At 53.5% G+C, this 13,505-nt stretch overlaps 1 protein-coding gene across 5 annotated transcripts in view; it reads right to left on the minus strand.

Moving 5' to 3' along the window:
* ZNF385C (zinc finger protein 385C) overlaps positions 1–13,505 on the minus strand; it is a gene marked incomplete at its 3' end in the record, with an annotated part of 52,287 nt that overhangs the window by 18,472 nt on the left and 20,310 nt on the right. For 3 of the 5 annotated variants that reach the window (XM_081116215.1, XM_081116214.1, XM_081116213.1), the window contains exon 2: positions 9,617–9,868. In XM_081116215.1, coding sequence (XP_080972341.1) covers positions 9,617–9,866 — 250 coding nt within the window. In that variant the 5' untranslated portion in view covers positions 9,867–9,868. Of the gene's footprint in view, positions 1–3,128; positions 3,185–9,616; positions 9,869–13,505 lie in introns of those variants that run through there. The other 2 variants (XM_081116216.1, XM_081116217.1) reach the window with 2 other exon arrangements.

Below are 13,505 nucleotides of genomic sequence, written 5' to 3' on the forward strand. Positions count from 1 at the left end.
GCAGGGTCGCCCTCCTCCTTCCCTGCAGCGGGAGCTACGGGGACTCGACCGCAGGAAGCGTGTTTTCCGGGGCGGGAGGGAGGGAGGGGAGCCGTTCATTCATCAGTTAGTTACCTGTGGAGTCCGGAGGCGCCCACAGGTGGGGAGCGAAAGCGGCCGGAGCTCTGCGGCCGGAGGCTGCAGCCTGGCAAGGGCGCCGAGTTATGCGCGCAATGCTTTGGGGTCGCGGAGGCGCAGGCAGCAAGCCCAAGGTTTTCCAGAGAGTCGATTAGTTTTCACAGCAGGATCAGTGAAATTGTACCAGGGGAAGGGCATTCCAGGCAGTGGGATAGGGCAGGGCTTGGGAATTTGAAAGTGCAGTGCAGGTTCACAGAGGTCAAGGTGGAGGGGAGGCATGGGCGATGGGAGGGTGTGCGGTGGGCAGTGCCCGCTGCCAGAAGGCTCTGCAGAGAATGCTGGGGATTTTGACCTTCCGGCCTGGTGGGAATCCTCAGGAGGTGTTTGAGCTGGGAGCTCAATGTTTTCATCTAATGAGTTTTTGTAGTTATTTTGTAATGGGGAGGGGTGACAGAGATGGGGTGTCAGGGAGAGGAAGGAGTGACCTCGTCCTAGAACTCTGATGCCCAGGATAACTTCCCTGCTGTGTGGGTTCCCTGGAGTGGGGAAGAGAGGGTACAGATTCCCTGCCTGAGGAATGTGGGTTTGTGGAACCCCAACCCTCCCAGACTTGGAGTCTAGAGACCAGCGTTGGAGCTCTAGTGACAATGAAGTGGCCTTGGGCTGGACACTTAGCTAAGAGCTTTGGTTCCCTCACCCATGAAGTGGGATTTGCAGCCAGGTGAGGAGGAAAGGGCAGGACAGGAACGAGCCTGAGGACCAAATGAGTTGCTGGGTGTGGAGTTCATTTGAAGGGGGGGGGGTGCCAGGGCACTTGGTGACTCAGTCTCCCCTCCAGTCAGCACGAAGTGACCCAGAAATGCCTTTCAGCGCCCTCACAATTGGGTCCATTACTTTCCCACACAAGGCCTAGGGCACACATTGATTTGAGGTCGGAGCCTCTCTGGGGGCTGTTGGGAACTTCCCCCAGCACCCTTTACACAGCGCTGCTCTGTGCTACCCACTGTCTGCTTCTGACATTCACTGTGAACGGCCGTGGGGATGATGCATGAGTCGTGGCCCGTGCACACACACACGTATGACTGCTTAGCTTGTAGGTACACTCAATGAGGGGCGACACCACCACCCCTACACCTGCCCCAGGATGACTCCACACAGCCTGACAGGCCTAAAATTCTGCACCCACGAAAGGGCCAGGTGTGGAGGGTCTTTTCAGGTGTCATTTTGCAGCAGAACAGCCACCTTGACTAAGTGCCTCAGAGCAGTCCCTCTCAACCCTGGCCAGGGGTCACAGCTGGGACCCCCGGCTCATTGGATGGCTGTCTCAAGAGGGTAACTTTTTGCTCTGGTCAAACATAAACAATCAGACTGTGTGGCAGAGAACAGGCCACCCCCAGGGGTCCAACTGAGGCTGGAGCAAGAAAGAAGAGCCAAGGTCTCATGAAATAACATCACTCTGGTTGCCACCCAAGGGAGAGGCTCTGGGGAAACCACATTCTGCTGTTTTGCCATCACTGGGAAAGGCACACACAGAAGAACACAAGGACATACACCGTGAGGCCCATAGGCCCATTCGCAGATGGCTACACGCAGACTCCAAGGCACATACATCTCCCCATGATGACACTGTCTGCACACACTGATGTATTCACATACAGTGGTGCCCACGCAGAGAGAGATACCCGTGCTGGTCAGGGGGCAAAGTCAGGCACAGAGGCCACGCACGAGCATGCACGTACACATAGACACACAAGATCAACAAAGACACACTCAGATCCTATACACCCAGAGGGACAGACACACGAGGACACACAGACCCCTAGGAAGGCATATACAGACAATTCAAAACAACAGGCGTGCAGCGGCACACACCGCCACAGAGACGCATATACACAAAGGTCCATAAATAGACACGTTTACCCAGAGGTAGGTGCATGCACACACCCCGCTTACAAAATTAGATGCATCTAACATACACATAAGCTCATGGAGCCAAACCCAGAGTTTCTTTCTCTCTCTCTCACAGGTCACAGGAGAATATGGTAGGGTCCCCCGCCCACCCCAGGCATACACACACTCCTCAAATAGTCAAATTGCTGTTTCTATCACAAACAAAACCAAAACTCTTCGAAGAAAGAGGGAATCCAGGAGGGAGAGAGAGCCAAAGGCAGGGGATGGAAGGTTGAACCAAGACCCTCTGCTTTCTTACTCCTACCAAGTCCAGGGGGGTCTTCTTCACATTCTCCAGAGACCCCCCCCAACCCACTTCTGGGTCAGCCAGCACCCGGGAGGTGGTGATGTTTCAGAATCCCTCTTTCCCATGCTGAAGGAAGACACCCCCCAAGCCCAATCACAAGAGGGATTCTGCCCCAGCCCCCCAGCCTCCAGCCTTTGCCCCCAAGGAAGGGCTTCCCAAAAGTCCCCCTTAAAGGGTAATGGATGTCTCCCCCAAAGAAGGCAAGACAACCCCAGTGTGGAGGAGTGAGCTCGGAGACATAAAGGGGAGCTTGGGCATCAACCCCAGCACAGCGGCTGGACCTCAAGTAGGAGCCCCCTAGATTTCTGCCTGTCTCCCTGTCTGTTTCTGTCTCTTTCTCTGCTGTAGTAACCCCCTCTTCAGCCCCCTCCCCTAACACTCCTTGGAGGCTCCAGGCAACCCTTAGAAGCAGTCGAAGGTGTGATTTGATACAAGGAACCTTTGATGCAGGCTCCCTGGACACATGTCTGCCCCAAAGTGCTGCACACTTCACTCCTGCAGGGTGACCTGTAACTCCCCAGCTCTTTCTGCCACCCCTGCCCCCACCTTTGTTCCCAGCCAGAGTGGGGGGGTCCCTTGCCCAGCCCTGGACCTAGAAAAAGTTACCAAGAATCAACTGGCTATGGGAGTCTATTAACAGACAACTTTAGGGGGCCAACAACAGCAGGAAAAGGGTAGGGCTGGGAGAGGGAAGAGGCCCATCCTGGTTTCCAAGCCCCCTCTGCAGCCCAGCTCATGTGCCCTTGGTACTCACCCAAGAGCATTCTCTTCCTCGGAGGACTGCTGAGCGCAGAGTGTGGAGCAAATGAAACCCAGCCAGAGAGTGACAGAGGGAAGGGGGTGGGGGATGCCAGGGACAGGATGAGAGGACAGGAGGGGAGGGCACAAGGGAGGGACTCCTGCTCCTGCCTGGAAAGCGGTTACCAGGCCCTGTCTCCCCTTGTCAGGAACAAGCTGACTAGTCCCTGGTTTCCTCCATCCCAACCACGGGTGGAAAGTAGCACTTCCTTCCCCAAGGAGAGGGGAGGGGCCAAACACCGGGGACTAGGGACAGGGGGAGAGTGTCAGGGAGCATCCACTCCCCCCACTCCCTGCCTAGTGCCTCTTACACTGAAGCAAATAGTTGACCCTGCCCGCAGACCCCTTCAGGAAAAGAGGTGCTGCCGCCAGTCCCTGCCTGCCACAAAGTTCTTGCTGCTGACTTTGAAGCCCTGCCTCAGGGCTTGCCGCTTCAGGAGCCCACTTCTGTGCAGCCTGACGCGTCCTCGGCCCACCATCCCCTTAAATTTACCTCCTTTTGCTGAAGGGGAAACTGAGGCTCAGAGAGGTATTACCACTTTGTCCCAGTGTTGGCTATGGGGGAGGGTGGAGCCCAGGTGGCTTACCCCTCTTAGTCTAGTACCTAGACTGTTGGACCTGCTACCTGGGCAATGCCAGGAAGGGGTGGTGGTGGTCATCAGATCAGCTAGACCTTCTGACACCTCTCCCCTGCCCTCACTCTTTCCTCCCACCCACCCACCCCCAGTCTTTTCTCTCCTCCATTTGCCCCGTTCTTCCCTCCTCTTGCTGAAAACAGGCTGTCTGTCTATTCACCTGAGCACCTGGTGGCTGGCTGGGAGGGGGTGGGCTGGGGGAGGGGGGGAGAGGAGACAGCCAACCCACAGCTGGATCCAGTCTTGCATTCCAAGCCTGGGTCCCAGGGCTAGCCCCCCACCCCCTCAGCATCCTGTCTCCACCAGACAATAACCTGTAATCTCTGGAGCAGCCAGTACCTGAGCTGCAAAGAAGGTCTGGGGAGGGGTTGGCAGCAGCAGTCCTGAAAACAGGTTTGTTAGGAAGAGGCTCTGGGGGAAGGAATTGCTGGTGTGGGGAGGAAAAGGAAACTCAAGCCCAGAGCCAATTAACCCACCTAGAGACACAGACAGAACCTTTGTCTTCTGCCGAGGCAGGGATCTGAACTAAGCCCCCTAATTCTCCACCCAGATGGCCTTGCCTTTGCCGGAGGTCCCTGGGGGAGGTGCTGATGGTCAGGTTCACACTTGGCAGAGGGGGATGTGATGGCCATCCAGGGAGAGTGAGGGGCACTTCTGTCACCTGCCACTTAAGTAGAACAGAAGCAGGGGGCAATGGCTAGACTGCAAGAACTCAGTGGCCTTGGGGGGAGCACAGTTTCCCTGAAATAGGGACCCAAAGGCCTCAGGATGGGTTGGGGGAGGGACTGAGAAAGAACCAGCAACCCAGGGAGATACTGAAGAGGTGGGGGGACAGGCTGGAGGGCTTCCGGGGCCTCCTGATGGGACTGAAATTAATCTATCTGCAGGGAGTGGGGGGTGAGGAGCTCATCAAGCCAGTGACTCAGGCATGACCCAGCTCAAGGTCTTTGATCTCTGGGGCTCAGAATGCAACCAGAGGCTTCTATAGTCTAAGACTTGGAAAGGAGATGGAGGGACTGATTAAAACAGGAGCTAGGGGAGGTCTGAGCGTGCAGACCTCCACCTGCTACTCTGATCCCTTCCAGGCCCCAAAGGCACAGGGGTATCTGGTACAGCCCTCTTTGCCCTGAAATTCACTAGTCTGACTCCATCTCTGCTTTCCTGTCCCTTAGTGTCTACACTGCACTCCCACCCAAGGCTTGTCTGGTCATTTCAGCAAACTAAAGCTTAAATTATTTCCGAAATCCCCTTCTCTCCCCTCCAGTGTCATGTTGCAATGGATGATAGGGGACAGGGTGGGCCCTGACTTGGATGGCTGGGTCAGTCCTGTCAAGAGATGGAGTGGGGAGGACCAGTTGGCTTTGGGAGTGTTAGATGGGCCAGGTACAGAAACCCAGGTACAGAAACTCACCAGGGCAGGAAGCCCCAGATGCCTAGCAAGGGGCAAAACTGGGAAAACAAGAGCCTTGTCCCCAGGGTAACCTATCTTCCCCTAGCATATTGCTGGTCATGCGGTTCAACCCCCCTGAGCGTTCCTCCCTCAATATAACATCTAGGACTCGGTTGTATTTCAGCTCCCAGCCCAGAAAAGTAGTAAAACCAGACAAGTGGCACTCGTGGCTGCCTCAGGACCAGATACATTGACTAATGACTCCCTGCCCTGGCATGGACCGATCAGTGGAGACCATGACCCTGAAAGAGCACACCTGGAAAGCTGATGAATATCCTATTGAGACACTCCCCTGAGACCTCCCCTACGATTTCCATCTGCAAGAAAGAGGTAAATAGGCTCAGGACAACGGATCCAGGGCTTGCTCCCCACTAGGGGAGCACACCAGCGCCATCTCCATCCCTCCAAGGGGACCTCACGAAACTTGCAACTTGCAGCCAGGGGAGCAATGGGCAGTGGCAGCTCATCCTAGACTTACCCCTGAACCTGTCTCCAAGGCCCCTTCTCTCTCTGACTCCTCAGGGAGCAGAGCAGCCCAGCCCAGGCTCTCCTGTTGCTGCTTCTATGCTCTTCCTTGTCTCACTGTCCTAAGTATATTTTTGTTGCCATCATGGACTCAATACCCTTTGGCTCAGTGCTGTGTAGCCCTTCCCTTTGGATGTCCCCATCCCCTTTTAATAAATTTAACTTTTCTTTATTCACCCATCTGAGATGGCTATTTAGCCTGCCCCAGCACCACTGACTTTAACCTTTCAGGGAGGATCCCCTCTCTCTCCCTAGCTAGCCTAGGCAGAGTAGCAAATGGCTGGCATCTCCCCATTTTTCAGGTGAGGACACCAAGGCACATAGCAAGAGGAGAGGCCATGGGCCTAAACACTTGAGAAATCATCTCTTGAGAGCTGATCTGCCTTCTCTGAGCCACCAGTCCTCCCCTTTCCTGAAATATCAAGGCTCAGCCTCTGCAGCAATGACCCAGGGTATGTAAGATCAGATGTAGAGCCAGAAACCCTGGGATCTGAACCCAGCTGTGTGTTCCTGGGTATATTGCTTAAACTCTCTGAACTCCAGTATTCCAATTTCTAATGTGAGGACTGAATGTCATCATCTACGCCTGGGAAGGCTGCGCGAGGAGGGCATGCTGTGTTGCATGTGGACAGTGCTTTGTAAACAGCTCAACTCCAAAGCAGAGGCTCAGCTTGGCGCAGGAGGGTTGCAGCTGCTTGCCCAGGTGCCCCATGCCCTGTGCTGGCCCAACAGCCACACTAGAGGTTGGAACTAGGAGGGTTGAGGCAGCAAACCTTTTACCTGCAGATGTTCAAGAACCACCTAAAATTGTTTAAGTAGGGGTGTGTGTGTGTGCGTGCGTGCGTGTGTGTGTGTGTGTGTGTGTGTGTGTGTGTGGCGGTCAAGAGGGTCATTGAGTTCAGCTTTATTGGGGCAGGGATTCTGGTGCCCACACCCACTGCGGTGAAAGATGGCTGAAGACACATCCCTGAAGAAACAAAGGGCCTGCTGTGTGGGAGACACATGGGGTGGAGGGTGGGCTGGGAAAGCTGGGGAAGTACCTGGAGGAGGGGAATGGAGAAGTGTGGGGTACCTGCTGTTTCCCCAGCCTGTGCCCCCTCCCAGGTGTTTCAGGCTCACTCTGAGCTGGGAGCTGGGTGTGGCTGAGTAAGGAGGCCTCTGACTCAGGCATTGGTGATGAAGCTCAGGGAGGGAAGAGCCCCTGCCCCCAATATCTCCCTCCCACAGACAGCCTCAGGGACAGGAGCAGGAGAGGGTCTGCGCCTCACTGCCTGTGACGGCCTGTCACTGTGCAAGCTGCCAGCCCCACAGACCCCTAATCAAAGTGACAGCTCCAGGAGGGCTCCCAGAGAGGGAGTCTCTAAGGAGCATGACTAGGATGTCCCACGCCCACACGTTTATCACCCTCCCAGGGAACCAAGACTGTCTAGGAACACAGCAGTGCACTAAGGGCCCCTCAAGCCTCTCGAAAGTAGGTGTAGCTCTCTCCATTTCCTAGGCTGCCCCAGTCAGCCATACCCTACGGACTTTCTGCTCTGGCCCAGTCTTCAGGTCCCTGTGCACTTTCCCTCACCCCGAAACTCAGGGGCAGTTGCTAGCACCCTCTTGCTGAGGGCTGCCTCTCCCACCCCCAGCTCTCAGAGAGTCAAGGAGACAGGAGAAATCCACGGGAGGACAGTGGATGTTGGGGGATCATGGCCTGGAGTAGGCGCAGAAATAACCAGGCTAATGGAGGACAGCTTCTCCAGCTGGAGCCCCAGAATTCCAGGGTTCCCAGAAATCTGAAGACCTGTTGTCCGTTCCCTATGCACATCTGTCACTCTTCCATGCTCCCACAATGTCGTTCACTCCTGTTCACCTCCCGCCATGCCCGACACATGACCAGCACTGCCCAGTGCTCCTGGAGAGCCAAGGGCCTCAGGCCTCACTACATTTGCTCTGGCTGTCTCCCTGCTTTGGGTTCCCTTTCCGTCTCCAAGATCCAACCTCAGCGTCACTCCTCTGAAGCTTTCCCTGACTCCGGTACCCACCTCTAGGAAGCCTGTTGTTTTCTTGGACAAACTTGTTTGTACTGGTGGCTGTTCAAAGAGCGCTTTCCTAACAGGCAGGTATGCTGTCTTTTAAAAAATAGATCCCTAGACAAATACTGTATGTTATATGTAGAATCTAAAAAAGTCAAACTCATAGAAGTAGAGTAGAAAAGTGGTTGCCAGGGGCTGGGGAGTTGGGGAACGTGGGGAGATGTTGGTCAGAGGGTACAAACTTCCAGGTATAAGATAAATAAGGTCTGCAACTTAATGCCCAGCATGGTGACTATATTAACAATACTGCATTATATAATTGAAAGTCACTAAGAGAATAGATCTTAACTGTTATCACCACACACATGCAAAATCATAATTATTTGAGGGAATGGGGGTGTTAACTAACCTTATTGTGGTAATTATTTCATAATATGTATGTGTATCTAATCATCACATTGTACGCCTTAAACTTACACATTTGTATGTCAATAGTATCTCAGTAAAGTTGGGGGGGAAATATGAATCCTCTAAACAGTGGCTTGGACCTAGAAGGTTGTCTGTAAGTATTTGATGAATTAGTGTCTTTTGGACCCAGACATACACACACACACACACACCCCAGAAACATCCATATAATCAGATACACTCTTACTCAGGCTCATACCCTTGGTGTCCCCGAGTGCTGAGGTAGGGGAGCTGGTACCAGCCGCCAGAGCATTCCCTGTGCTGCTTATGCAGTGACCTCTGCCTACAGCGGCCCTTCTGCCCTTCTCCCTGTTCCAGAGCTCATCACATCCCACTTCCTTCCTTCAGGGGGCCTTTCCTGGTGCCCTCAGGTGTAACTGACCTTTCTCCTTTGTATCCCTAGGGATATGCCCCACGAAGCACCCATAACATTTGTCTCCTCTTTTTGTGTCTGTTCTAGCCCAAAAGACAGATTCAGTCTTGGAAGGGGGGAGGAGAGACGTTTGAGGAGGGAGACTGGAACTTATTTGTATCCAGGTGGGTACAGAGAACACAGTGGGCGTCCAAATATTCACCAAAAGAACAGGCAAACCCATTCAGAGTACAGAGTGTAGCCCTCTGGCAAAGTTACCAACCTGGGCTGCAAGGTAAGTTTCCAGTGGCTGCTCCCAAGAACCAGGCAGAAGTTCCGGCCCTTCCCACCTCCCCACCCTGAGCCTGGTTCTGAGCCTGTTTCCCCTGCCAGCGGCAGCCCACCTCTTATTTTCCCCATGGCCCCTATGGGCCTGTCAGCTGAAATCACCCTCAAGAATTCATTCACCCATTTCCCCCAGAAATCTGCCTTGCAGCCAGCTGCCCCTTCTTGTTTGCAGCCAAATCTCTGCAGAGTCACCCCAGCTAGGGAGAAGCAGAAATCCTGGCCAGGAGTCCAGTGGCCAAAGGAAGAGGGACTCCCCTAATCCATCCCTCAATTGGAGTGTCATGCATCTTGCCAACCCTGGCCTTCAGAGACCAGAGTGGGATCCCGGGATACCCTTCAGGTGAGGCCCTGCCAGGGGGCTCCACACTGGGGTCCTGATCCCAAAAGGCCCCACAGGGAGACCCTCCAGACCCAGAAAGACCTCAAGAGGAGGCCTCAGACCTAAAGATCCTCAGATCTTGAGAGATTCCCAAGAGTGTTGTCCAGATGCAAAACAAAACGTGACAGCATCTGGGAGACTTCAGACCCTAAAATCCATTGAAGGCACCCCAGACCCAAAGACCCCACAGAGGTAAGCCACAGTCCCAGAGCCTCTCAGACGGGCCCAGAGCCAAATTTGTGAGCACAGTGTCCCCCTGCACTGACCTGGCCCTGCCGGGGCCTTTCCCAGGCTGAGCTGCCGCAGCCGCCTCTGGTGGGCGCGCCCCTCACAGTGCACCTGGGCCTGGGCTGCCGAGTTCAGCTGGATGTTGCAGACATCGCAGAGCGTGTACGACGGCCGTTTTCGCTCACGCTTGGGCTTAGGCGGTTCTGGGGGCGGAGGGGGGCACTCAGTAGCTCCAGATATGGGGGGCTCCTTCTCATCAGGGGGAGATGGGCTCAGTGGCCGCTTCATACCTGAGCAGATAGAGAGGGAGACAAATAAACAAAGGCTGAGTGTTGTGAGTACACAGAAGGAGCAAGACTGGTTCACGATCCAGAGATACCTGGGCCTTTTATCCCGGCTGAAAGTCCCCAGCTTTTGGAGAGCCCCAACCTAAGGATGGCCAAGGGAGCACAATGAGGTCTATTTCAAACAAAGCAGCATTCATGAAAAGGCAGGAATATCTGGAAGAGTGTCAGAAATGTCTACACACAGGGCAGCCTACACCTGGGGGCCACGGCCACAGAGCAAAGCTCAGAGAAGGAAGCTCGGGTCTTGGAGGGCAGGTGGGCGCTTAGAGACAGGCAGCAGTGAGGTTGGTGGAGTCACATTTTGGGAAGCCAGCACTCTGTTCTCAGCCCTGGGGCAGGCGCTGACAATCCTGTGACAGGCAGGCATGTGGCGCTTGCTGGAGACACAGCAGCCACTGGCCAGGGTGGTGATTGCAGAAACCCAACCTCCCTGTGTCCAGGGCCCAACCGGGTGACATTCACAAATGGTGGCAGTGTGTGAATCCATCCACACCCCTGCCCCACGTGGCTCCAGATGGTCCCTGCTGTCTTGGCCATCCAGCCTGTGGCAACAGTTGGTGTGTTTAGTAGGGACCTGGGCCCTTCAACCTGTATCTGCTGAACACAGACACACAGACAGACAGACAGACACACACACACACCCTGGGACCCCCAGAGGTGACACATCACCCCTGCAGGCCCCTCATCTTCCACAGACAGTCTTTCCTTTCCAACTCACTTCTCTGAAACTTTCCTTTCTGATTCCTCTGCCTCTAATGGGCTCCATTCTGGAGCTGCTCAGTGACTTTTCTGTCTAAACTGTGTCAATTTTCACTTCCTTCCTGAGTCTGTGTGCATGCTTCCTGCCTCCGCTTTAGACTGGGGACTTCCTGAGGGCAGAGCCTATGTCCCCCTCACCAGCATAGAGAATTCCTGAGGTCATGGACTATGTCTCTCTCTCAGATTGGGGGATCCCCAAGGCTAGGACCTCAATGAGGTGTGACTGAGCCCCTCTCTCTTATGGGCTGAAATGTGTCCACCAAAAATTCATATATTGGAGTCCTAACTCCCAGTACCTCAGAATGTGATTGTGTTTAGAGAGAGGGCCTTTAAAGAGGTAATTAAGTTAAGATGAGGTCATTAGGGCGGGCCCTAATTCAATACGATTGGTGTCCTTATAAGAAGAGGACATTTAGACACAGTTACAGAGGGAAGACCCTATGGAGACACAGGGAGAAGGTGTCCATCTACAAGCTAAGGAGAGAGGCCTCAGAGGAAACCAAGCCTGCTGACACCCGTATCTCAGATTTCTAGCTTCCAGAGTTGTGAGAAAATAAATTTCTAGTGTTTAAGCCAACCAGTCTGTGGTACTTTGTTACAGCAGCCCAAGCAAACAATACATCCCCACAAAGAGCATTTCCTTTTCCTTAGGCTCATGCTCATTTTGCAAATTAGACCAAGTGAAGTCAAATGATGCCCTAATATTCTCATAAGGCCACACATCTAATGGTGGAGCCGACAAGTGAACAAAGAAAATGAATTTCTCAAGTCCACAGCTAAGAACCTTGAGTCCCTGGACCTGCCCCTGCTCTCAGAAAGCTACTTATCATTTTTGTGGGCAGTGCTCCCACATAGCAGATCTGTCATTACCTGTGTGGGGACTGCGTGTGAATGGAACAGAGAGGTGCAGCGATTAAGAGTATGAGCTCTATATTGACTGGCATCTGGGTTCAATCTCAGCTCTGTCGCTTACTGGCTGTGTGATCTGAGCCTGTCCCCTCATCTGTATACCTGTAAAATGGAGGTAATGACTAACAGCTCCTAAGCCACAAGCATAATGTAAGGATTAGATAAGCTGATCTATATAAAACATTTCTCGGTGTCCTATAAAAGTCAGCTATTATTAATCTGCAATGTGGTTGTGTTTTATAGCTTGTCAGTGGAATCACCTGATCTGTTACCTTGTGTGTCACTCATGGTGCACCTGGATCATTGTGAATGTCTCTGTTACCCCATCGTTTGTTGAGGTGAATCTGCGTTGCTCAGTCTGTGTGTATGTTACAGTGTGGCTGTGTCACACTCTGAGTGTCGCTGTGCCCATATCATGGAATGAGACTGAACATCTGAGACTCACCACGTGTTATGGGTTAATTGTCCCCCCTCAAATTCATATGTTGAAATACCAAACCGCAGCTCTTCAGAATATGAAATACAACCTTGTTTGGAAATGGGGTCATTGCAGATCTTATTAGTTAGGTTAAAAGGGGCCATACTGGAGCAGGGTAGCCCCTAATCCAATATGACTAGTGTTCTTAAAGGGGGAGATTTGGACACAATCATTCCCACAGAGAAAATGCATGTGAAGATGAAGGCAGATATTGGAGTGATGCTTCTACAGGCCAAGGAATGCCAAAGTGTGACAGCAAACCACCAGAAGCTAGAGGAGAGGCATGGAACAGACTTCTTCACCACCTTCAGATGACGCCTTGGTCTTGGACTTCTAGCCTCCAGGACTATCAGACAACAAATGCCTGTTGTTTAGACCACCTGGTTTGTAGCACTTTGTTACAGCAGCCCTAGAAAACTAAAACACGGTGGGTCTGGCTATATTGCATGGTCCTAGGTGATTTGAGGGTGGTATGGCTTGGCTGTAATACCAGAGATAGCCTCCAGGTGGCGCAGCGAGCGTCAAGCGAGGAGACAGGTGGAACTCAGTACCCCTCCAGGCAGGGGGGACCCCACTCCTCCACAAGCCTGGGGCATGCCCCTCCAAGCATGCCAAGCTCCTGGGCAACATGTCTGGAGTCCAGGGCACAGCTCTGTCACACTGGGAAGTTACTCCCATCACATTGTGAGAACCATCCCCCCCTCCAAGGCTGCACTGAGCCCCTGCCAACATTCTGTACACTCTCACCTCTAGATGGAGGTCATCATAGCTTTTCTCCTTCGTTTACAAGTCTTCCCCCACCCTCGAGCAGGAAGAAAGGGCAGGTGCAAATGTCGGAGGGGGGTCCAACTGGCCAGGGTAAGAAGTGTCGGGGGAATGAGATTTTTCTGGTCATGCCAAGGGAGCTGCCTGCCCCTGCCAGAAAGGGGACAGGGAGGGCTTGAAATCTCGACGCAATTTATGACAGGCAGGCCGAGGACATGGCCCAAGAGAGCAGACAAATATCTGCCATGGGCTGATTAAACCTCCGTGATATACAGCCTCTGGGCTCACGGTGCCCTCCTGGATTCCGGGGTTAACTGTATCCCCCACAGCCAGGCTGCTGGGCCTGCCACAGCCTGCCCTGCCTGACCAAGCCTTCCCAGCTGTCCCTTCAGGAGTTACACCACTCCAGCTGAGCTAGGGCTCCCACCCAGAAAACTTGGAGGGGTGGGCAGTTTTTATGGCACAAAACCATCTATCTAGCCCCTGTCATAAGCATCAGCAGGTCAGCACTCTCCGCACTGGCTCCTATTCAGAACCGGCGTGACTCACCCTAGCTGGACCTAGACTTGGACAGGACCCGGCCCACCTGCTCTCTTTCACAAAAGAAGAAATTGAGTCCCAGAGCAGGAGAGTGGACTTTCTTCAAAGTACATGGTAGTGCAAGAGCTG

The sequence above is a fragment of the Miniopterus schreibersii genome (genome assembly GCF_964146895.1).
Source record: "Miniopterus schreibersii genome assembly, chromosome: 16".
NCBI classification, from domain to species: Eukaryota; Metazoa; Chordata; class Mammalia; order Chiroptera; family Miniopteridae; genus Miniopterus; species Miniopterus schreibersii.